The sequence below is a fragment of the Magnolia sinica genome, chromosome 18, assembly GCF_029962835.1.
Source record: "Magnolia sinica isolate HGM2019 chromosome 18, MsV1, whole genome shotgun sequence".
Lineage (NCBI taxonomy): Eukaryota > Viridiplantae > Streptophyta > Magnoliopsida > Magnoliales > Magnoliaceae > Magnolia > Magnolia sinica.
In genome coordinates this window covers 43,206,886-43,229,893 of record NC_080590.1, presented here as the reverse complement: position 1 = coordinate 43,229,893, position 23,008 = coordinate 43,206,886, and the positions used below count along the sequence as shown (strand labels likewise).

Here is a 23,008-nt window from a genome sequence, read left to right as displayed (position 1 = left end):
ATATCACATCCTCAAGTGCAACCTTATCACATTGTCTATCAAACGTATCATATTTTCAAGTGTAACCTCATCATACCGTCATACTAACATATTAGGTCCTTAGTGTAACTTGATTACATGGTTGATCAACCCCTTCACATCCTTTTTTTTTTCTTTTACACATGCACCCCCCACACACAAACACCCCATGCCCACCCACGTGCACACACCCCTACACTCACGCCATAGTGGGATTTCACCACCTATGGGAACTCGAACCCCAAACCTCATGTTGAAACTCTTGAGACTCTACCACCAAGGCAAGGACTCGAACCTCTTCACATCCTCAAGTGGTCTTTACATTCTCCAAGTGTAACCCTTCACATCCTTGAGAGTAGATTAGACGAGACCCTGGACTCACCCAAGATGATGTGGCCTCTATTGTGGAGATACCGTGGGGCCCACCTTGATGTATGTATCATGTATCCATGTCGTCCATCCATTTTTCTAGACATTTTAGGGCATTATCCCAAACATGAAGAAGATCCAATTATTAGGCGCACCATACCATAAGAAAAAGTAATGATTGACCATTAATGGACCACAAAATTTTGGATCAAGCTGATATTTGTTTTTGCCCTTCATCCATGCTCATGCGATCAATCACATACTCAAGTGTAACTACATCTCACTATTTCAATCACCATTGTTTCATATGTTATGGTCCACTTGATAATTGGTTTTGCTTCATTTATGGAATAATGCCCTATCACATACTCAAGTGTATCTGTGTCCGAACACCATCCATTAGCTCCATAACCTTCTCAAGTGTAACTAAGTTACACTTTTTACCAACCAATTCAAATTCTCACGTGTAACCCTATCTCACTCCATAAACCCTATCATACCGTCGAGTGTAGCCCCAACACACTTCGAAATCCTAATCACACACTCCATGAAGCATTGGCCGATGTACTATGGACCCCATTATTGTTTGCGCATTGTTTTATCTAAGTCGTCATCCATTCACCAAAATCATTTTCATGCATGAGCCCAAAAATGAGGCAGATCTAAAGGTCAAGTGAATCACGCCCTAAAAAACAGTAACTTCAAGAAAATTGTCCTTTATCGGCAACTAAACCGCTGGTAAAAGGTTTACCAAAAACACCGGTAAAGGTCTACCAAAATGTTAGTAAAGGTCTACCGAAAAGCCTGTAAAGGCCTGATAAAATGCTGGTAAAAGTCCATCAAAACGTTGCTAAAAGCTTGTCCAAGCGTTGGTATAGACTTAATGAAGCACTAGTAAAAGAACCCCACCAAGCCAAGCACTAATAAAAAGGCATGCACTTGCTAGTATTAGGATTGAAAGTCGGGCAGGTTCAACCCAATCGACCCGACATTGGGTTGGGCTCGGGTTGGATGTATTGGGCTTGGTCTCGGGCTTGGGTTTTACAAACACTAACCCAATAAAACTTGGGCTGGGCTTGGGTTAAGGTCCTGGGTTGCCCAACCCAACCCGAACCCGATCGACATATAATTGAGTGTGGATCTTCTGTGTTGATGGCATGTGAAATTCCAATGCCGTCGGATCTCATTAGTCCACATTATTTCCGATGACCCAAGCTAACAAGATACGCCAAATTTCTCCCTCCCGATTAGATTGTGTGCTACACAACACAACTTTTAAATGAGTGGTTGACCCATATCTTAGCTTGTTTATTTAGAAAAAAAATGAAGTTCTTTATGATAAATAATTACATATATAATTAATAAAATCAAAGGTACAAAAAATAAGACGTGTATAGAAATATAATAGACTAATGTAATAGTGAAAATATTAGCATGTATCTGCCGAACCAACTCGATCAACCCGACCATGACTGCTTGGATTGGGCTTGGGTTGAGAATTCCCAACCTGAGGTTGGGTTGGGTTGGGTTAGGGTTGAGGTATAAGAACCTTGGATTGGGATAGGGTTAATCACCAACCCGACCCAACCCGCCCGACTTTCAGCCCTAGCTAGTATATGTCATAGAAAATGTCGTTATAGGTGCTGGCCGCCGGTAAAAAAGTTTTTGGTTAATCCATTTGGTGTTTTATGTTTTATTGCCGCTTTATTTTATTTTTTTAATATTTGAAACCTAATAATGTTACCCCAAACAATTAAAAATGAATATTTAAAAAATTGTATTGCATTACAATAAAAAAATAGTTAATATTTACAACAATGTTCATAATGGTTTCAAATACATAAAAGAATAGAAAAATAAAAATCCCCCAATCCAGCCCTCATTCGTCTCTGCTTACAACTTGCAAAACAAAATAACAAAAAGATATTAATTACTTCTCAAATAACAAAAATGCATATAGATATCAAAGTTGACTAATGAAGATAATTAATCATTCTTTCAAATGCACTCAATTGTAAACTGTGAAAAGCTTGAATAGTATGGAGGAGATTGTTTGTGTTTTTGGAAACTGTTAAAAGCTTGAATAGTAGGGAATGATGGAGTGTGTGATGGGGTTAACTTTTGAAATCGTGATGTGTTGGTTGTGAGTATAATTTGGTAACATTTAATGATGTGCGTGGATTTCAACGTATAGTGATGGTATTACGCTTGAGGTTAAAATTGAGAATGATAAGGGAGTTATTGTGGTTCCATATGAGAATATGAATTGGTTGGTGTAGATTTTAATTTGGTTACATTTTAGTTTGTGAGTGACTTTTAAGATTGAGCGATAAGGTTTACTTGAAACCATTTAACAGTAAAACAATGCAAATCATTAAATAAATCATAAAATGGGGAAAAAATCACAGTCCACTTGAAGCTGAACTCACAAACATGAATATTTTGGATGATGCTCATACCTTGCGGAGTAATGTAAAAAGAAGAGGTGAAAACTTAAAAAAGTAAAAAAATTGAGAGAAAATGTGTAAGAAGAGAAAATGAGAAAAATGATATGAAATAAGTTAGGAGAGAAGATGTATGAGAAACTTTTATATTCCGGATCCAATGTTTATAGCAAAATGGGATTAGAGGGGTTGGTTTAAAAAAGGGAAAAATGAATAGGTTTTAGAAGGGGGTATGGATTTTTTTTAATACATATTTGTTCTTTTAATAATAGCTGTATTTCTCTTTTTTCCTTCTTTATCAAGACTATATTACTGACATCAATAAGAATAATAACGACGTGGACCAATTAAAATCAAACAAACAGACATGTTTTGCCGCAACAGATGATCAAGACCCTCTTAAAAACAGGGGTTCGCAGGAATGAAAATACAGAGTGAGGGCATATTGTCCCGTATAAATTCATCAATCTTGTTTTAACTCATCTGCATTACTTCAACACTCTTCCCCTTTCTCCCTCCAAAAAAAAAAAAAACGAGTGCGACGCGAGCTCGCAACAGTGCGCCATGTTGCGTACGAACCGGGAGAGGCCCACTGCAGCAGCACCAGCTATAGCCAGAAAGGCCGAAAGCAGCAATAGCAGCAGGCGAATGAGCAATCTGGATCGTTCATCATACTTCGCGCGTAGAGAGGCAGCGAAGGTGTTGCGGACCGTTCTCCAGGGTGACGCCAGGCGCAAGGCCATCGGTTCCATCAAATCGCTCGTATACAGCCCATCCATCAGGAACAAGAAGGCCACTTTCGCTCTTGTCTGCCAAACCCTCAAGTGTATGAACCCCCTTCTCACCCTACTCGGCTTCTCAGAATAAAACCGCTGCATTTGATGACATACGGACCGTATGTTCAGTAGCGGACGGGTCGTAAAACCTAAGAGGTTCATACTGAGCGCGCAATCCTAACCGTTTAATTGATTTGTACTCGCAGATATGAAAATGAGTGGCTCAGTTTCACTAAGTAAAAAAGTTCATTGATTGAACGGTTAGGATTGTCCTATCACAGCAATTTTCGGTTAGTCGTCAATCGGTAGTGGATTCTGAGAGATGGGCAGTCCAGATCTCATCCACTTGTACTGTGTCTATGACAAATGTTGCAGATGCATATTATCTTTGGTGCCTCTTGAGGCATTGGATCAGCTTATTTTTTATTGTAATTATAATTATTATGAGGTGGTGGAGGTATTGTATGATGCAACATTGTTCTTGTTCTTCTTGGAAATGGTACTGGTGGGTCCCGTTTTTTAAGTAGTCCAAGCTGTTTATCTGATGAGGCAGTCCTTGGATGTTGAATGCCTTGATTGTTTCCTCGACAAGTCGATTGTAGCTATCCGATTGGTGCTTCCAAATGGGCAATTATAGCCAGTAATGGTCTGTCTTTAATGGGGAATTTTTGCAGGACAGTTAGGATCATCCATTGTGGTAGATTCTTGGGGTATCTTCCATCCATGATGGTTTCTGGCATGTTAATTATTTATTTGGAATGGCATTATGGATTACACCTTATGAACAGTTTGGATCACCAAAAGGTTCTCTCTAATGCATGGTGTTGTTGATTTTCGGGTACCACCCATCCATGGTTTTTTTCCACATTATGAATGGTTTGGATCACTAAATCAGTAGCCTCACTTGTACTAGTGTTGGGTTGAGCAACTGATTTGATTGAATAGATGGTTTATTCTCCATCAAATGATCTTAGAATCTGGCATCAAATGATCTTAGAATCTGGCTAATGTTGAACTTGGTAAAATGAAATTGTTGAAGAATTGAAAAATGAGATTATTAAGGAACACACATTGAATGCTGAGATTACACATTGAATTTCTGGTAGAAAAGACTGGAGGCTTGCAAATGGCCAGTTTATTCATTGGTTCACATTAAATGGGAAAAATAATCCATGATCATATAGCTAGGATCTTTTAGAATGGGAGGTTTCTGGGGCAATGGATGATTTACAATGGGCATGACCAGATGATCAATCTGGACCATGCAAAGTGGGCTCCACCTTTATGGCTGCTCAATGAGCTAAATCTGCCATTTTCTTCAGTTGGACATTCTGTATTTTCTCTATTTTGACATCTTTGGACATAGGGTATTGATGAAAGCTTGAACTATTTTATTTTATTTTTGGGACAGTTGTGAAAGCTTGACTTCTTATCAGCACAATCATTATTCATGTACAATAGTTTCATATTATCCACATCAATTGATACATTTTTATATTTTTCTTGCATGCAATTTCGCAACGCTCTTGCATTTGTGCGTTTACACACTTAAATAGCTGCAATTGGCCTACCATGATATACAACGGATTGGTTAGATCATGGTAGTTTAGCTATGCATTCATGGCTGCGAATTAATTTATTGCGTTTGCTATATGTACACTGGCCACTTAGTCTTTGTGGGGGTCGTCGAATATGCAAGTATAGTTCAAGATGTCAAAAGCTGAGGGTCAGATGACTCAAATCTCTTGCAAGTTACCATACTGCATTTTGCTGTGCAGATAGATCAACCAAGATAAATGCTCCATGCTCATCTGTGTCACTCTTCATTCTGCTATGTTCACAAGAGTTTGCTCACAACTCACTACTGTTAATTGGTTCTCCTCACCATGAACCTTGAAAAGTGAATCATCCTTGAGGAGAGGTTAGCAGTCCTAGGATTTCTTTCGGTCAATACACCATGTTAGAATCTCCCGTCACACACCTTGGCCCTATTAAATTGATGTTTGACTGCACATAGTTCCGCCTAGAGGCCCTCCCTCTTCAACAATGTAAACAAGTGGGAACAGTTGCAAAAAGCATTCCATGAAGATGTGCAGCCCCCCCCCCCCCCCACAAACACCCACATTGCATGAATGATTCAATATTGACGATACTATTGATTTGTCATGAGCACTCTGCATTTATAGTGAAGGAACATGGTCAATATGTTGTGATATTTTGTGTATTGCCATATAATGTCAATGTTATTGATAATATTTATCAATGCAATATATTTTTTGTATTACACAGTATCCATATGGCCAACTTGCAATACCAATACTATTGGTGATGCCAGGAACATTGTGTTGTCCTAGATAAGGCTGATGAATTGTAGAGTTTGGTTTTGTTAACACTAATAGATGTGTTTATGCATTTGGATCGATTAGGGAGTCTTGCTCTTTTCCCAAATTATGGTTTTGAAAGTCTGACATTTAACTCTGGCTTTCCTATATTCTAGATCTCCCACTTATTAAGGACATTCTAGCGGCTACTAATATATTGAATGGCAAGTGGAAGGTATAAAGTGAACTTCTTTGATGTGCCTCAACTGGTACTTTTGATGTTGATGTTTTTTAACACCTATATTCTATTAACTATTTTTTGAAAGTCATTTATATGTGTTGACCAAATTTCGTATTTTAGATGAATGCTACCTATGCATAGGGTGTCAACAGGCCAGGGGTTGGGCTGGGTCATGGTGAGCCTGAACTTGAGCACGATCCAAATCTGAAACAGGGCAAGCCCTTTAGACCCAAGCCCGATCAATTAAAAGCTTGTCAAATCTGAGCCCAGCCTGTTAGCAATTTCTACATAAATACAAATGGAATGTATAAAACTAATCGACATTGACATTATTGTTATCATGGGCCATCACCAGACATGACCAATGGACCAATGAGGTTGACCCAGTTACTAGTCAGGTCCAAAGTTTTTGACCTGACCCAGGACAGGCTTAGGAATCTGGCCTGAGTCCTATCCATGACATGCCAGGTCGAGAGGCTTGACGGGCTAGCCTGACCTGTTGGTACCCTTACCTACGTAAGCATATTAAGACTTTTGGTTGATCAATTTATCATCTTTTTGGTAGTTATCCTTTTCTTCCTTCTTGCAGAGGCAAGAGGAATTGATGTACATTGTTATGTATGATGTCCTCTTTGGGCAGGTGATCTCTTAACGTATTTTAGCATAAACTTGTCATGCAATTTGCTGATCCCAAAAAAAAAAAAGGAAAAAAAAGTCATGCGATTTCCAACATCTTTTATTTCTCATGTTTTGATTTTAATATCGTCAGCGATAGTGGGAGCAAAAACATTTTCATTTATCTTCATCCTTATCTTCCTTTTTTCACTTTCTTCATGCTAGTTAATGTAGATTAAGCATACACAACTTGCTAAATTGAACATGGGCCATCATTTCTTGTTGCCTTGGTAAATATTTTGCAATATGATATTCTTTTATCCTTTAAAAAAAAAAAAAAAAACAACTATTTCGTCAAAGGAACAAATATTGACATTAAAATGGATGGTTGGAGGTCAACATTGTACCACTTTGATAACATATAACAAGCAAGTATATGCATATGAAATTCAAAAATAGTTCCAAGTATAAATTAATACATGCCATTCCAAAACTACATGTATAAACGTAATGATGCCTATCTCTATTAATACAATGCTTTAATCTTTCAATCTTTTAGACCCCTCTTTGGGTTGATAAATATCCTATAGGTAACAACTAATGTACAACATATATAGGATGATGGATGCATTTATCAATTTAAAGCCACGAGTAACATGGTGTAAATAGTTAAATACATGCTGAATTGAATGGGAGATAAATTTATTTTCCCATCAATTCTTGATGATGCTTCATTCCTTCTCGTTTGATCTTTCTTTTTTGTATTCCAATGCATGATCAAATGCTTCATAAACAAAAACCATGTTCATTCTCGTTTCTGAATTTGCCAGTCTCACTTTCAGTGCTACAACAAGTGATCAAGTTGTCTTGTGGTTCAACTGATTGGTAAAGCTTGGTTATAGCATTCCAAGTGCTCGAAACTTCATCCTTCTTTCCTGTGGTTGTTATTGCATACCCAATATTAAAAAGGTCATCATCCTCTTAAATCAACATGAGAATCGTTGGCCATTTTCCACCTTCCTTCACCATCCTTCCTTCGCTCTGCAATGACCGTGCCCTTTCCATGGGGACCTTCAAGAAAAAAAGATATTTTCCTCCACTGTTCTTCCTCGCCTTCTGTCTCTGAGATCACTTTTCGTTGTACGTTTGGTCTCGAGCTCCCAAACGCCTCTATGATCTTCCTCTACTCTGACTTCTGGATCGGAAACCACTCATCCAGTAGTTTCTTGCTCTCGTTAATGAAGAAGAGATGTAGGATGAGTGAAACTAATGTAGGATGTATGTAACGCCTTGAAAATCGGGGGTCGAGCAGGTACCTAACTTCCGAGTTCCAACGCATCACTTATGCAACAAATATAATGATGATTTGATGTTGTCCATGTTAGTGCATAAAACATGAATGGGATTAAGCTAAATCAGCGAATCATACTCCAGGGACTGTTGAATTTTCGCAAGCAGAAGACTGTGATAAGGGGAGACCATATATATACCATTGTAAGTCCCCAAAGTATGAACATATTACCAGGTTAAATAGTCACAAGTACTGATTCAAAATACAAAATGTCAAAAGAGTGGTAGACCTCTACAAGCATAAACCCTGAAGCCCTGACGATTCAGAACGGTCTACGAGAACCCGCTTGAATACTGCATGTATGAGAATGCCTCCTCGTCATCCTCAAAGTCCGGCTCCGCCTCGCAGGCTACGCCATCATCTGAACCTACAACAGGGTCTGGTTGGTGTGTATAACACCATCCCGTAACGTGGGAGTGAGTGATCAACTAAGTGGAACAATAATGCAAAGGTTAACATGTTATCAATTCAGTCAAGCAGTAATGATAACGCAATACAAGCAAACATTCCTAAGTACTGTGATTAATGCAAGAATGATATAAAATAATGATGTATGCCCTTGCTTGCGCTCGCTCAGCGACTTCATCTCATGATCGCGCATGCAACACTTCCTCAGTTCTTGACCTGTTATGCCAAACACAAACGTAATGTGGTGCATGAGTGTGATTACCAAGTTCTTATTAGTCCTTTTCATACAGCAGGATTGAGAAGCTAAGGTACCTCCCTTATATTAATTTCCAAACAATGATCCATTCTAGGGTCGTCAGTCCTAGCAAATCTCATACGATGTTGCAGTTCTAGGTCACTATAAAGGGCTCGTCACCTTATCAGTGCAGGCCTAATATATACTCTGGTTGCTACGTAAAGGCTCGTTGCCTCTACGCGGTCTTAGAGTATGCTCGAGGTCACTACAAAGGGCTCGTCACCTTATCAGTGTAGGCCGATAGCTCGAATACAGTGTCCCATACCACCGTATTTGGCTCATGAGTTTGGTTTGCTCACTGGTCACTACGGGGAGGCTCGTTACTCCAGCGTAGGTCGACAGCTTGACCATGGTGTCCCATACCACCATGCCCGGCTCATGAGTCTCAGCGGATCGAGGTACCAAGGTTAAAAGGGTTTTTCCACTGGTGAGTTTGGTACCTTAGATTCAAGCAGTAGCGTCCATACATGGTGAACATACATCGGGTAAATCGGGTTAGTTGACGAGCTCGACTGGTACGAGCGCACCTCGAATTGATCGATATGAAGTGCACAAGCACTCCGTGTGGCCTAACCACTGTCGACAACCGAAGTACGACTCGGACTCATCGAACACGTCCTGCGTGGCGAAACAACCTTAGCCACCAAAACAGGGCCTGTTACCGATTGCCTGGACTATACTATAGTTCCAAACACATTCGGATATGAGAAATATGTACACATGGCAATCATACAACATTTAATAATCAATGCAAACATGAAAAGCATTTGAATGTATAATGAAACACATATAACATGCCATTCTACATATACGTATTCTACACAAACCACGCTATTTAGATTACAACAACTTGAAGGATTATGCATATAAACTACGGTAGTTGGGAATCCTATCCCAACAACCCTATTAAGTACAATTCATCTAACTACTTCACATACAGTTAGCGTGTCACACACTTATACTACACATATCAACATACACAACATATGTTGATTATACTATATGTGGACAAATCCTCGCAACAAGGAGTTGTCACGCACATAACAATTCATGTATTTGCATTCCATAGACATGGCTGATACAAATCATAATTCTATGTCCATTCAGACTTTTCAACAAACACATAGACTACACACTTTAACATACATGTATGAGACTAGTTATAATATATATCCTGGTAAGCCCTTTTACAAAGGAGTTGCCACGTACATAACGAGCATATATTCATGGTTAATAATCATGGCAAGCACAGATCCAAATTCCATATTCATTCAATCATATCAACAAACACATGGAATATACTATATTCAACATAATTCATATATATATGTGTAAAGCGCGGGAAATGTCGTATTTAAGCATGTGATAGCAATCAAGTCAGTCATAAATCATTAACTGACGTTGAAAGCCTTGAAAACCATAACCTAAACATTTATAATCCACACCTTTAGCCGGTAAACCCGTACCGAGCTCAGTTTGAATACTACGTCTTTGTCTATGGCACTACGGCTACCTGAATCACGAAATAGATTAGCTATTTCGTCGATATCTCTATTTGGATTTCTAAAACGAGATTAGGGTTAGGATTTCTTACCCAAATCGGAACCGAAACAAGTTGAGTAGCGTAGTAGAGAAGCGAAACGGCGTGTGGAGTTGTGGGAAAAGATCCCAACAACAATCCCCAAGAATCTCTCCTCCTTCCTTCCTCTTTTCTCTCCTTTTCTTTCTCTCTCACCTAGGGTTTCTAAGAAATTCGTATGGATTGGGAGTGAGGGGGTTTAAGGGCTATTTATAAGCCCAGAATCGATGTCAATGGCCCCAGGGCCATGGTATACTTAGGTTATAGCCAAATAATGGCTATTTCAGTCCAACGGAGCACTTCTGGAGGCCCCTTTTCTACGTGCGGTCGGACTTAAGCTCCCTGACATTGGATCTAGGTCAAGCTAAGTTTTCGGTCCGATCGGATTTACAGATCGACCGTGGCGGACCAGTTTCAGTTCAACGGTCACCGGTACTCGATCAGGGCCACAGGTGTACTGACATGTGTTGAAAATTTTTCCTGATCCGAGGGTGTAGTTGGGTCAGATTCTGATGGTCAGAATCCTCAGATTTGGCCTGCAAGTGAACCGACTCAATTCACTTAAGTTTCAGTTCGTTTTCTAAAGATATTCGCATTTCTCACACACTTCGCTCCGGACTCAAGTTGTGCATTTCTGGGTATCATTAGGACTTGATTTTTGAGGTGGATGTCAAGTCCAGTGAGGCGGTCCTAACCGTATGGTTTCGCAGTAACCGGACTTTCGACGTGCGGTCCAGGTCCGATACGAAGTTTCAAGGTGCTCCCGAGAGCAACTGGGTTTTGAGATGGATCCTAAGTTTCAAGATAATGTAGCGTTAACGATTCTATACATTTTGAGTCTTGCATTTCATATTTAAAGTGGTTCGAGCTAATTCTATTGATTGTTCAGTTTAACACTTAACTAAATCGTGCCCTAATTACGATAGAATAAGGTCCTAGGGCAGTTCTACGTCCCTTTCTGGCACTTTTAGTTAGTATATTATTTTAATTATTTTTATAATAGTTCATCATCAAGTCCACTTCATCCCTACCAAATTTCATTATATTTTGTGTTGTAGAAAAATTCTAAAAATTCCAGAAGCAGCAGCTGTCCAAACTAATGATTTTCAGAGAGTTGCCCCAACGACCTATATTTAACTATCTTAACTATTTTATTATATTTTTCACTTATTTTTATATGAAACTAGACTTATCAAGCTTCAATCTGGCTTTTAAATAACTTAAATCGGAGTTATAACGGGGGAGATATGACTTTTTGAAGTTGGATGAAAAGTGCAGAAAATGGGGCAGAAAACGGGCCACCCAACCCACTGGCCGGCGAGGCCTTGCGGAACCGGCGAGGTCCTCGCCGGTCTCTGGACCTTCCGGCAAGGGGTCGCCAGTGGGGCGAGGTCCCCCCCCCCCCGGGGGTGTCGGAAACATGCGGGGCCCACCTCGGGTCCCCCCGATTTGCATCGTTTGCCCCCCGAGTCCGTTTGATGTGTTTTCGGATCCCCTTTGCAAGCCAGAATGAGTTGTTTAACGTGCAATATATGATTTTAGGGTAGGAGAAGCTGATCTATCCAAATAACCTATGTATTTCATGAGATTTCGAAAGGTTGAGGGTCAAAAACCCATTTTATTTATTTAATTACTATTTATAGTAAATTTTAGTTTAAGTATCGTTCTTCATCACCTAAACTTTAGGATTCATGTCTAATATAATAGTACTTAGAAATATTTGAAACATAAGGTGGTGAATGGTGAGATTTTGAAGGAAATGGGTTAAAAAGGGATTTGACGCTTTGAGATTGAGTTCTAAGAAGTTAATAAGGTGTTATGATCGATCCATTGTTCAAGGACATCTATTTCCAAGTTGGCAAAAAAATCCGGGATGTTACAATGTAAGATGTGAGATCAAATATGCAACGATTTCAACATTCAACATATAAAATCAAATACATCTACATAATAAATTCAGAAAATTTAGATTAGCAACGCAAAGGGCCTAGGTTATCACATACGCGGTGTATGAAGATATAAAGTATTACGAGAGTAGCCCACTTGGAAGTAGGGACAATCTAGCGTGGGTAGTGCAACATCTATGTGAGAAAACAATGGCATGAATAAAATTAGATTTGGGGAATAGGTTTATTTATAAAAAAAATCAGATTTGGGGAATAGGTTTATTTATAAAAAAAATCAGATTTTCGTTAGGGGTTTAGAGATTGAGGTTTGGGGATTTTCGAAATTAGGGATCTAGGGATTAGGGCTTTGTTATAGGTAGGGTTTGGAGGGGGCTCAAGGAAGAAAAAGTACCAAGGGCCCCACACATGGCAACCTGTACAGACGCACGTGCATGCTTGCGTGCGTGTTCACGTGTGGATAGGTAGGGGGAAAGATAAAGGAGATGGATTGGGTTGGGTTTTGATGGGTTTAGATGAGTTGTAAGGGAATGAGAAGAAAAGTGAAGAAATGGTGTACCTTGTTGGAGGGGAGAAAGAGGAAGAAAGATACTTTGGAGGAATCCACCACCAAGCAAGCTTCTATCCCTCCACAATTTGATTGGAAGGGAGGGTTTTTCCACAACCTTTGAAGGAAAAGGAAGAATACCTTTTCAAAAGAAGGAAGACTCTTTTTTTCCCCGGCTTTTATGTTAAAACTTAAAAAAATTACAAACATGCCACTCACTTAAGTGACATGGCCCATTATCCAAAATAAGCAAAACTAAAACACTTACCGTCAAATAAACCCTTAAAATAACATAAAACATAAATAAAACAAGATCAGGGTGTAAGGGGCCTAGATCTGGTGGCCCGATGGCCTGATCGACAAAATCTCCTAAGCAACCCACATGCATCATCCCTAAGTGGGGTTTTCCTGAAACACGTCCAATGCATGTGAGGTTTTCAAAGTAGCCCAGCGGGCCTCATTTGGAACTTGTCTCCCATCCACAAAAAGAGCTGCGCTGATATAGGTGGTCGCCTCTATCTCTGGTACACCTGAGTAGGTCCTCTGATGTCCTTATCAAGAAGTTTCTCCCATCACTCTAAAATGGAGGTCCAGTTGTAACTTGTAACTGTTAATGTACTCATGGCTGAATCATCTCAATTTGCCCTGTCATTTTATTCTTATTAGGACTACTCCTAGGCCACTTCAGATGACTGCATTCTTAATTCTATCCTTCCTAGTCTTCCCACACATCCATCTCAATCTCCTTGTCTTTGTAGCACGTGATCTCTGCTCATGCTGCTTATCTGCCCAAACCTCTGCCCCATATTGCATAGCTGGTTGAATAATTGTCTTATAAAAATTCCCTCAAGTTTTATAGGCATGTGTTGGTCACACAGCATGCTAGAGATGCATCTCCACTTCATCCGTCCAGCTCTAATTCTATTGGAAACTCCTCATTCAGACTTCCCATCCCAAGGGCAGATCTCCACTTCATCCACCATGCATCTTTACTTCATCATCTTCATCATCTAAGCCTTATCCCAGCAACTTGGGTCAGTACCATGCATCTTTACTTATTTAATATTATATGGTAGTTATCATCCTGGAATGATGCAATTTTTTCTATTTCACTCTTTTTTAGTGCCTTCCACTCTTAATGTTGTAGTTGATTTTAGTCATCTTCTGTGAGTACTTTTACTGACCCTTGGAGCTAAATTGTTTCAAATAGGCAATTTTATTTGCGGGAGCTGCAGAAAAATTCCTCCTGCTTCAGAAAAATGCTCTACAAACAGCTCTAGCTCGGCTTTGTGTGAGACAAAAAGTGAAAAATGTTCAAGACTTGCTGACCCTATACAATCGGACTCCTGGTCTGTTTGCAAATGATTTATCTTCAACTTCTTATTTTTGTCAATATGTAGGACACTCTTTGTAGACACATCATGCTGGATGTTTGAGATATCACGTTGGAACACAAGATACATTAGGAGAACTCAGCGGTCTGCATGCTTTCACACAATGATTGGGTTGATATTAATCTGTTTCTTCTTTTGGGCTTTTTGATTCCCATAAAATACTTACGGTACACGTGTTCTAGAAATAATTGGTAGATGCAATCCGTATTGTTGAACTGCGATCGTTAGCTGTCATAGTTTCCTGCTCTGATATCCTCTGAAACCAGTAAAAGGCCTGTTATTTTGGTGGAACTGCTTTTGCCTGCAGAAATATTCAGGTGGAATTTTTCCCCTTCCCAGGCATATCGTAGTGCCTCGCGTGTATTTCAGTGTTATCTATCTCAAAGCACAGCATTTGTCCGTTGATGGCTGCGATTGTAAGGTCCTGGTGTACTGTACCTGCTATTCCTATTTACAGTGTTATCCATTAATGTTGTCATCAGGCGTTGCCTGTTGCTGATCTTGTTCTCACTAGAATCATTATGACCCTTGGAAGCTGGATTCATTTACATGGTGTTGCTCCTCCTGATCAAGAATCCATGTGCTGAGAGTTTGGCTATGTTTCTGCTTCTGTCATGGCATATTCATGATCATATCTATACTTTGTTAGGTCAGATCATGTATCAAGGGTTTCAGTATTATATGTCGACAGCTGACACTTCCATGGACCTAATTTCAAAAGGTTTGATAGCTTTGTGAATCTTTGCTAGGTTCTTGAACCGTTTTCCCATACCATCTTTGATGCACTTTACTTGAACTTTCCAACCTTCCCCTATATCCTGTTCTAGATGAACTCATGTGCGAGGAGGCACCTTTACGAACTCATTTACATGGAAGTTACTCTTTCATCTATGCCCAAAGCTTATTAAATAGAAAAATTGGCTCACTGAAGTCCATCATGAATGGGTCAGGAGAGAGTTGAAGTTCCGGTTGTCTCAGACAACCTGAACAGTAATTCGAGCATTCCATTAACCTTGAAGACATCCTTACATTGATTTTTGACCCTAAAGTTTAATCATCATGCTGATGAATATGAGAAAATTTGTTGGTAATTGCTCCTTTCTTTGACGGTGTGAATGGTTGATGGTGGTTTCAAGATGCTGTCAATCAGCGAGAAAGATTGAGACCGGAAATGGTCCCAATTTATCGTCTTTGTAGCTGGATTTGAGCCTGGTTAAGAGGGGTGGATGAGCTTGCATTTGTCTTTGAAAAGTTAAGTCTCCCATGTAGAGAAGATGAAGACATGTTGTTTCTGGTACATGAGGGATCGAAGGAGATCGGGGTGCTTAATGAGAGATTTGTGTTGTTTTTTTTTTTCCCTTTCTTTCTTTCTGTCTTTCTTTATTTTTGAAGGGGGGCAACAATCTTGGAGAACCTTGTGAAATACTGAAGGAGTCGAGGGAGGATTGGGGAAGAGAAGATGTTTGGAAGGAGAAGAACAAACCTACTACTAAACCGTACTTGAAAACTCATGCAGTGGAGCGGCAATCATTGATTTGGTTTGTCCTCTTCATTTAGAGTTGCTTGCATTGGGATTGGTCAATTAGGTGTGCTCAAAGGCCCGGAAGAAACCCTTGATGGACCAATGTCATTTAAAACACGAAACCCCCACGTTTTCTGTTCCACATTAAGCATCTGAATTATGGTTCATGTCAAATAACCAGTTGCTCTAAAAGCTCGAGCTGTTAAGAGGATGGCATATCAATGTATATCAAGGGACTTTAACGCCCCCCCACACGTGCGGGGTGGAACTCCACATGGGAACATATTGGGCAAGGGTGGAGGGACGCTTACCACTCACACCCAAGTGAAGGGATGCTCACAATGTTGACCTTCCGTCTGATACCATGTCAAATAACCAGTTGCTCTAAAAGCTTGAGCTGTTAGAGGATGGCATATCAAAATATATCAAGGGACTTTAACAGTTCATTTGTGATCCAGATCGCTATTTTTAGCAACCTGAAATTATGGCTCTATATTCTTGTTATTAACTAGTTAATGCAAATTTATATTTCTAATGTAGAGATTTATAATTTTATTTATTTAGTTATAATATAACAGAAAGCATGTGGGGTTTGTAATAATAACATTCATAATTTCATGTATAAATCGCAATACAAGTTCATATATAAAACTATATTGCATACACAATGTATATATTGGAGTGATGCACGTGATTGTAACCCTAGCGTACCACTTATCAGAGGAAGTAGTGCATCGCATACTCGTTTCCATTCCACATACCAAAGCAACCAGCGATCTAGGTAGCCTTGAGATGACAGTTAGGGATAATGTTTAATAAACAGATTTCTTCTTAACTCTTGCTTTACTGGGTTAGTCAACTTCAAATCCTCTCTGGAGACGATTCAAATATAGGATACTGAAAGAGGGGAACAATCTCACCAGTTGGGGTAAAGAACCAGAGTACCACCTTATTTCTCCTTCCATCGGAAAAAGGGCCAAGCTGAAATATGATGAGGTCCTAGAAAACTCGAAGATCCAATGTCAATTTTGGAAGTGGTGAAATGACTACGATCATGGATTGAACATCAACTTGGCTAAACTTGTGGTGGTTCCCCTTTATGCTTTGGATGTAGAGATCTTCAAGCCCAGGGGTCTTGAGTTGGAACTGTTTTGGGAGTAGCCCCTTATATCATCAGTAAAGAAGATTTGGAGAAGGGAGGAGTTAGGGTTATCATTGATGGGTCCCTTGATTTGAATCTATCCATCCCACTGATAGTATAAGGGAGATCATACTAGATAAGATGCTAGGAAGAAGGGGAGAGGAATACCCCACTAGGGTTCCATAGATCACTGATAACTATAGATCTCAGGCACATTGTTGGCCAAGGAAAGATACGCTCATCCTTCAAGGCTGCAGCATGGGGAGATAGCGGCAATGTCAATGACATAGAGATGCATGCTACATGTCACCCATGCGGAATGGGTTCATCTGCAGCCATGTGGCACTGACTCAACCTGTGGTGTTAGTCTTCCCATGGGGGAGGAGTGAAGAGAAAGGCTTTCAAAAGAGTTGTAGATAATGAATCTTCTCCCACACCCTAATTGTCTTTTATTAAACCCTAAATAACATAAAAGAATGGTGCACAAAGGGAGCACTGAAAGTAAATACACACCCCCAATATAAAGCACCTAAGCACAAGACCTATGACCCAAAACACACACACACACACACACAAACACACACTCTCTCTAACCCCCCCCCTCTCAAGCTAGAGCAAAGATGTCAATCATGCTCAGCTTTGCTCAAGAATGATTGAAGATTAGAAGGATGAATGCCTTTGGTGAGAATATCAGCCAGCTAATCATTTGTAGTGACATGTGGAGTATATAGAAGGCTAGACGAAATCTTCTCACGAACATGATTGACAGTCAATCTCTATGTGCTTCATCCATTCATGAAAAACAAGGTTGGGTGTAATATGGATGGCAACTTGATCGCTACAATCCAAGGGAATGACAGTAGGAAAAATGACATGCAGGTCACTGAGAAGAGATTGAAGCCAAATTTTACACGCCGCATGTGCCATAGAACGATACTCAACTTCTGCAAATGAATCGGCTACCATAAAATGCCAAATGAGATCTTCTCATGAAAGAACTGACAGTCAATCTCTATGTGCTTCATTCATTCATGGAAATAGGGTTGGACGCAATATGGATGACTACTTAATTGTCACAATACAAGGGAAGTGGAGTAAGAAAAGAGACATGCAGGTCCCGGAGGAGAGACTGAGCCAAATGATTTCACATGCCGCATGTGCCACAGAGCAATACTCTACTTCTGCAAACAAACTGGCCGCCATAGACTGATTCTTGCTCTTTCACAAAACCAAATCACCTCCAACAAACATGCAATAACCTAAAGTGGAGCGTCGACCATCAGAGACCCTTCCCAATCTGGATCACAGTAGGCCTGGATCTCCAGATGACCATGATCAAAACACAATGTACTTTTCTTGGAGCTGATTTCAAGTATTTAAGCATCCGATGTACAGCATCAAGGTGATGAGAGCAAGCGACTGCTTGAACTGGTGGACTACATGTACAGCATTAGCAATTTCAGTACAAGTATAGTAAAGTAAATCAGGTTGTTGATTAACTTCTGATACCTGCTTGATCACTAAGACTTGTGGACTCTACTTAATGAAGACTATGGTTAACTTCTATAGGCATGGATATTGCTTGAGCACCCGACATTCCAATCTCATGAAAGAGGTCCAAAGCGTACTTCCGTTGAGATATGAAAATCCCACGCTATAATTGTGCATCTTAAACCCCAAGTATTTGAGATATGAAGACTATGGTTAACTTCTATAGGCACGGATATTGCTTGAGCACCCAACATTCCAATCTCATGAAAGAGGTCCAAAGCGTACTTCCGTTGAGATATGAAAATCCGACGCTATAATTGTGCATCTTAAACCCCAAAGATGTCAATCATGCTCAGCTTTGCTCAAGAATGATTGAAGATTAGAAGGATGAATGACTTTGGTGAGAATATCAGCCAGCTAATCATTTGTAGTGACATGTGGAGTATATAGAAGGCTAGACGAAATCTTCTCACGAACATGATTGACAGTCAATCTCTATGTGCTTCATCCATTCATGAAAAACAAGGTTGGGTGTAATATGGATGGCAACTTGATCGCTACAATCCAAGGGAATGACAGTAGGAAAAAATGACACGCAGGTCACTGAGAAGAGATTGAAGCCAAAAATTTTACACGCCGCATGTGCCATAGAACGATACTCAACTTCTGCAGATGAATCGGCTACCATAAAAGGCCAAATGAGATCTTCTCATGAAAGAACTGACAGTCAATCTCTATGTGCTTCATTCATTCATGGAAATAGGGTTGGACGCAATATGGATGACTACTTAATTGTCACAATACAAGGGAAGTGTAGTAAGAAAAGAGACATGCAGATCCCGGAGGAGAGACTGAGCCAAATGATTTCACCTGGTGCATGTGCCACAGAGCAATACTCTACTTCTGCAAACAAACTGGCTGCCATAGACTGTTTCTTGTTCTTTCACAAAACCAAATCACCTCCAACAAACATGCAATAACCTAAAGTGGAGCATCGCCCATCAGAGACCCTTCCCAATCTGGATCACAGTAGGCCTGGATCTCCAGATGACCATGATCAAAATACAATGTACTATTCTTGGAGCTGATTTCAAGTATTTAAGCATCCGATGTACAGCATCAAGGTGATGAGAGCAAGCGACTGCTTGAACTGGTGGACTACATGTACGGCATTAGCAATTTCAGTACAAATATAGTAAAGTAAATCAGCTTGTTGATTAACTTCTGATACCTGCTTAGATCACTAAGACTTGTGGACTCTACTTAATGAAGACTATGGTTAACTTCTATAGGCACGGATATTGCTTGAGCACCCAACATTCCAATCTCATGAAAGAGGTCCAAAGCGTACTTCCGTTGAGATATGAAAATCCCACGCTATAATTGTGCATCTTAAACCCCAAGTATTTGAGATATGAAGACTATGGTTAACTTCTATAGGCACGGATATTGCTTGAGCACCCAACATTCCAATCTCATGAAAGAGGTCCAAAGCGTACTTCCGTTGAGATATGAAAATCCGACGCTATAATTGTGCATCTTAAACCCCAAAGATGTCAATCATGCTCAGCTTTGCTCAAGAATGATTGAAGATTAGAAGGATGAATGACTTTGGTGAGAATATCAGCCAGCTAATCATTTGTAGTGACATGTGGAGTATATAGAAGGCTAGACGAAATCTTCTCACGAACATGATTGACAGTCAATCTCTATGTGCTTCATCCATTCATGAAAAACAAGGTTGGGTGTAATATGGATGGCAACTTGATTGCTACAATCCAAGGGAATGACAGTAGGAAAAATGACACGCAGGTCACTGAGAAGAGATTGAAGCCAAAAATTTTACATGCTGCATGTGCCATAGAACGATTCTCAACTTCTGCAAATGAATCGGCTACCATAAAAGGCCAAATGAGATCTTCTCATGAAAGAACTGACAGTCAATCTCTATGTGCTTCATACATTCATGGAAATAGGGTTGGACGCAATATGGATGACTACTTAATTGTCACAATACAAGGGAAGTGTAGTAAGAAAAGAGACATGCAGATCCCGGAGGATCGACTGAGCCAAATGATTTCACCTGGTGCATGTGCCACAGAGCAATACTCTACTTCTGCAAACAAACTGGCTGCCATAGACTGTTTCTTGTTCTTTCACAAAACCAAATCACCTCCAACAAACATGCAATAACCTAAAGTGGAGCATCGACCATCAGAGACCCTTCCCAATCTGGATCACAGTTGGCCTGGATCTCCAGATGACCATGATCAAAATACAATGTACTATTCTTGGAGCTGATTTCAAGTATTTAAGCATCCGATGTACAGCATCAAGGTGATGAGAGCAAGCGACTGCTTGAACTGGTGGACTACATGTACGGCATTAGCAATTTCAGTACAAATATAGTAAAGTAAATCAGCTTGTTGATTAACTTCTGATACCTGCTTAGATCACTAAGACTTGTGGACTCTACTTAATGAAGACTATGGTTAACTTCTATAGGCACGGATATTGCTTGAGCACCCAACATTCCAATCTCATGAAAGAGGTCCAAAGCGTACTTCCGTTGAGATATGAAAATCCCACGCTATAATTGTGCATCTTAAACCCCAAGTATTTGAGATATGAAGACTATGGTTAACTTCTATAGGCACGGATATTGCTTGAGCACCCAACATTCCAATCTCATGAAAGAGGTCCAAAGCGTACTTCCGTTGAGATATGAAAATCCGACGCTATAATTGTGCATCTTAAACCCCAAAGATGTCAATCATGCTCAGCTTTGCTCAAGAATGATTGAAGATTAGAAGGATGAATGACTTTGGTGAGAATATCAGCCAGCTAATCATTTGTAGTGACATGTGGAGTATATAGAAGGCTAGACGAAATCTTCTCACGAACATGATTGACAGTCAATCTCTATGTGCTTCATCCATTCATGAAAAACAAGGTTGGGTGTAATATGGATGGCAACTTGATCGCTACAATCCAAGGGAATGACAGTAGGAAAAAATGACACGCAGGTCACTGAGAAGAGATTGAAGCCAAAAATTTTACACGCCGCATGTGCCATAGAACGATACTCAACTTCTGCAAATGAATCGGCTACCATAAAAGGCCAAATGAGATCTTCTCATGAAAGAACTGACAGTCAATCTCTATGTGCTTCATTCATTCATGGAAATAGGGTTGGACGCAATATGGATGACTACTTAATTGTCACAATACAAGGGAAGTGGAGTAAGAAAAGAGACATGCAGGTCCTGGAGGAGAGACTGAGCCAAATGATTTCACATGCCGCATGTGCCACAGAGCAATACTCTACTTCTGCAAACAAACTGGCCGCCATAGACTGATTCTTGCTCTTTCACAAAACCAAATCACCTCCAACAAACATGCAATAACCTAAAGTGGAGCGTCGACCATCAGAGACCCTTCCCAATCTGGATCACAGTAGGCCTGGATCTCCAGATGACCATGATCAAAACACAATGTACTTTTCTTGGAGCTGATTTCAAGTATTTAAGCATCCGATGTACAGCATCAAGGTGATGAGAGCAAGCGACTGCTTGAACTGGTGGACTACATGTACAGCATTAGCAATTTCAGTACAAGTATAGTAAAGTAAATCAGCTTGTTGATTAACTTCTGATACCTGCTTAGATCACTAAGACTTGTGGACTCTACTTAATGAAGACTATGGTTAACTTCTATAGGCACGGATATTGCTTGAGCACCCAACATTCCAATCTCATGAAAGAGGTCCAAAGCGTACTTCCGTTGAGATATGAAAATCCCACGCTATAATTGTGCATCTTAAACCCAAGTATTTGAGGAAGCCCAAATCTTTAATCTCCAAAGGTTGGGCCAAAAACTACACTTCTGCAATCTCAGATTCACTGTCCCTAGTAAGGACAAATATCATCAATGTAAACGGCAAAGATGATGAAAAATTGGCTTGTGTCTCTAATAAAAATGGAATGATCACACACAATTCTATGAGACCTAATCACTGAGAAATCCCAAAGTTTTCCACACCCCACATGAGGTGATTGCTTGTGACTGTACAAAGCTTTTTGCTGCTTGCATACCCTACCTTTTGCATCGGAAGGCCGAAAACCAGAAGGGAGGGCCATATACACTTCTTCATGAAGACTGCCATGAAGAAAGATGTTCTTCATACCTAACTGGTTGCACTTGAGTGTGAAAGTCCATTCACAACCAACCACATGCTTGTTGTCAGGGCAATCAACCCGGTCCCATCTGCCCTGCTTTTCAAGAGTTGCCATTTCCTCGATCACTGTAGCTTTCCAACTAAGGTCAGCCAAGGCATTTGCGGTGTTAGATGGATTAGGAGAAGAGGGAATAGAGAAAAGAAAGGCTTTAAAGGAAGGAGAAACAGAATAGTAAGACACAGTTATAATTGGATGAGATGTACTATTCAACACGAGGGAGGGAGGGAAACAAAATTTGTAAAGCCAACGCCAAACCTCTGGGACATGACAATTGGTATGTGTTTATCATCATCATAGCAAAACAGGATTTGTGAAGTCAACCCCAAACAGCTGGGGCATGGCTATTAGTATGTG

At 40.1% G+C, this 23,008-nt stretch overlaps 1 protein-coding gene across 4 annotated transcripts in view; it reads left to right on the top strand.

Moving 5' to 3' along the window:
- The first annotated feature begins 3,273 nt into the window (after window positions 1-3,273).
- LOC131233967 (25S rRNA (cytosine-C(5))-methyltransferase NSUN5) overlaps window positions 3,274-23,008 on the top strand; it is a 69,056-nt gene continuing 49,321 nt past the window's right edge. The window contains exons 1-4 of one of the 4 annotated variants that reach the window (XM_058230879.1): window positions 3,274-3,657; window positions 6,105-6,163; window positions 6,759-6,809; window positions 14,079-14,217. In XM_058230879.1, coding sequence (XP_058086862.1) covers window positions 3,396-3,657; window positions 6,105-6,163; window positions 6,759-6,809; window positions 14,079-14,217 — 511 coding nt within the window. In that variant the 5' untranslated portion in view covers window positions 3,274-3,395. The remainder of the gene's footprint in view (window positions 3,658-6,104; window positions 6,164-6,758; window positions 6,810-14,078; window positions 14,218-23,008) is intronic. The other 3 variants (XM_058230878.1, XM_058230876.1, XM_058230877.1) reach the window with 3 other exon arrangements.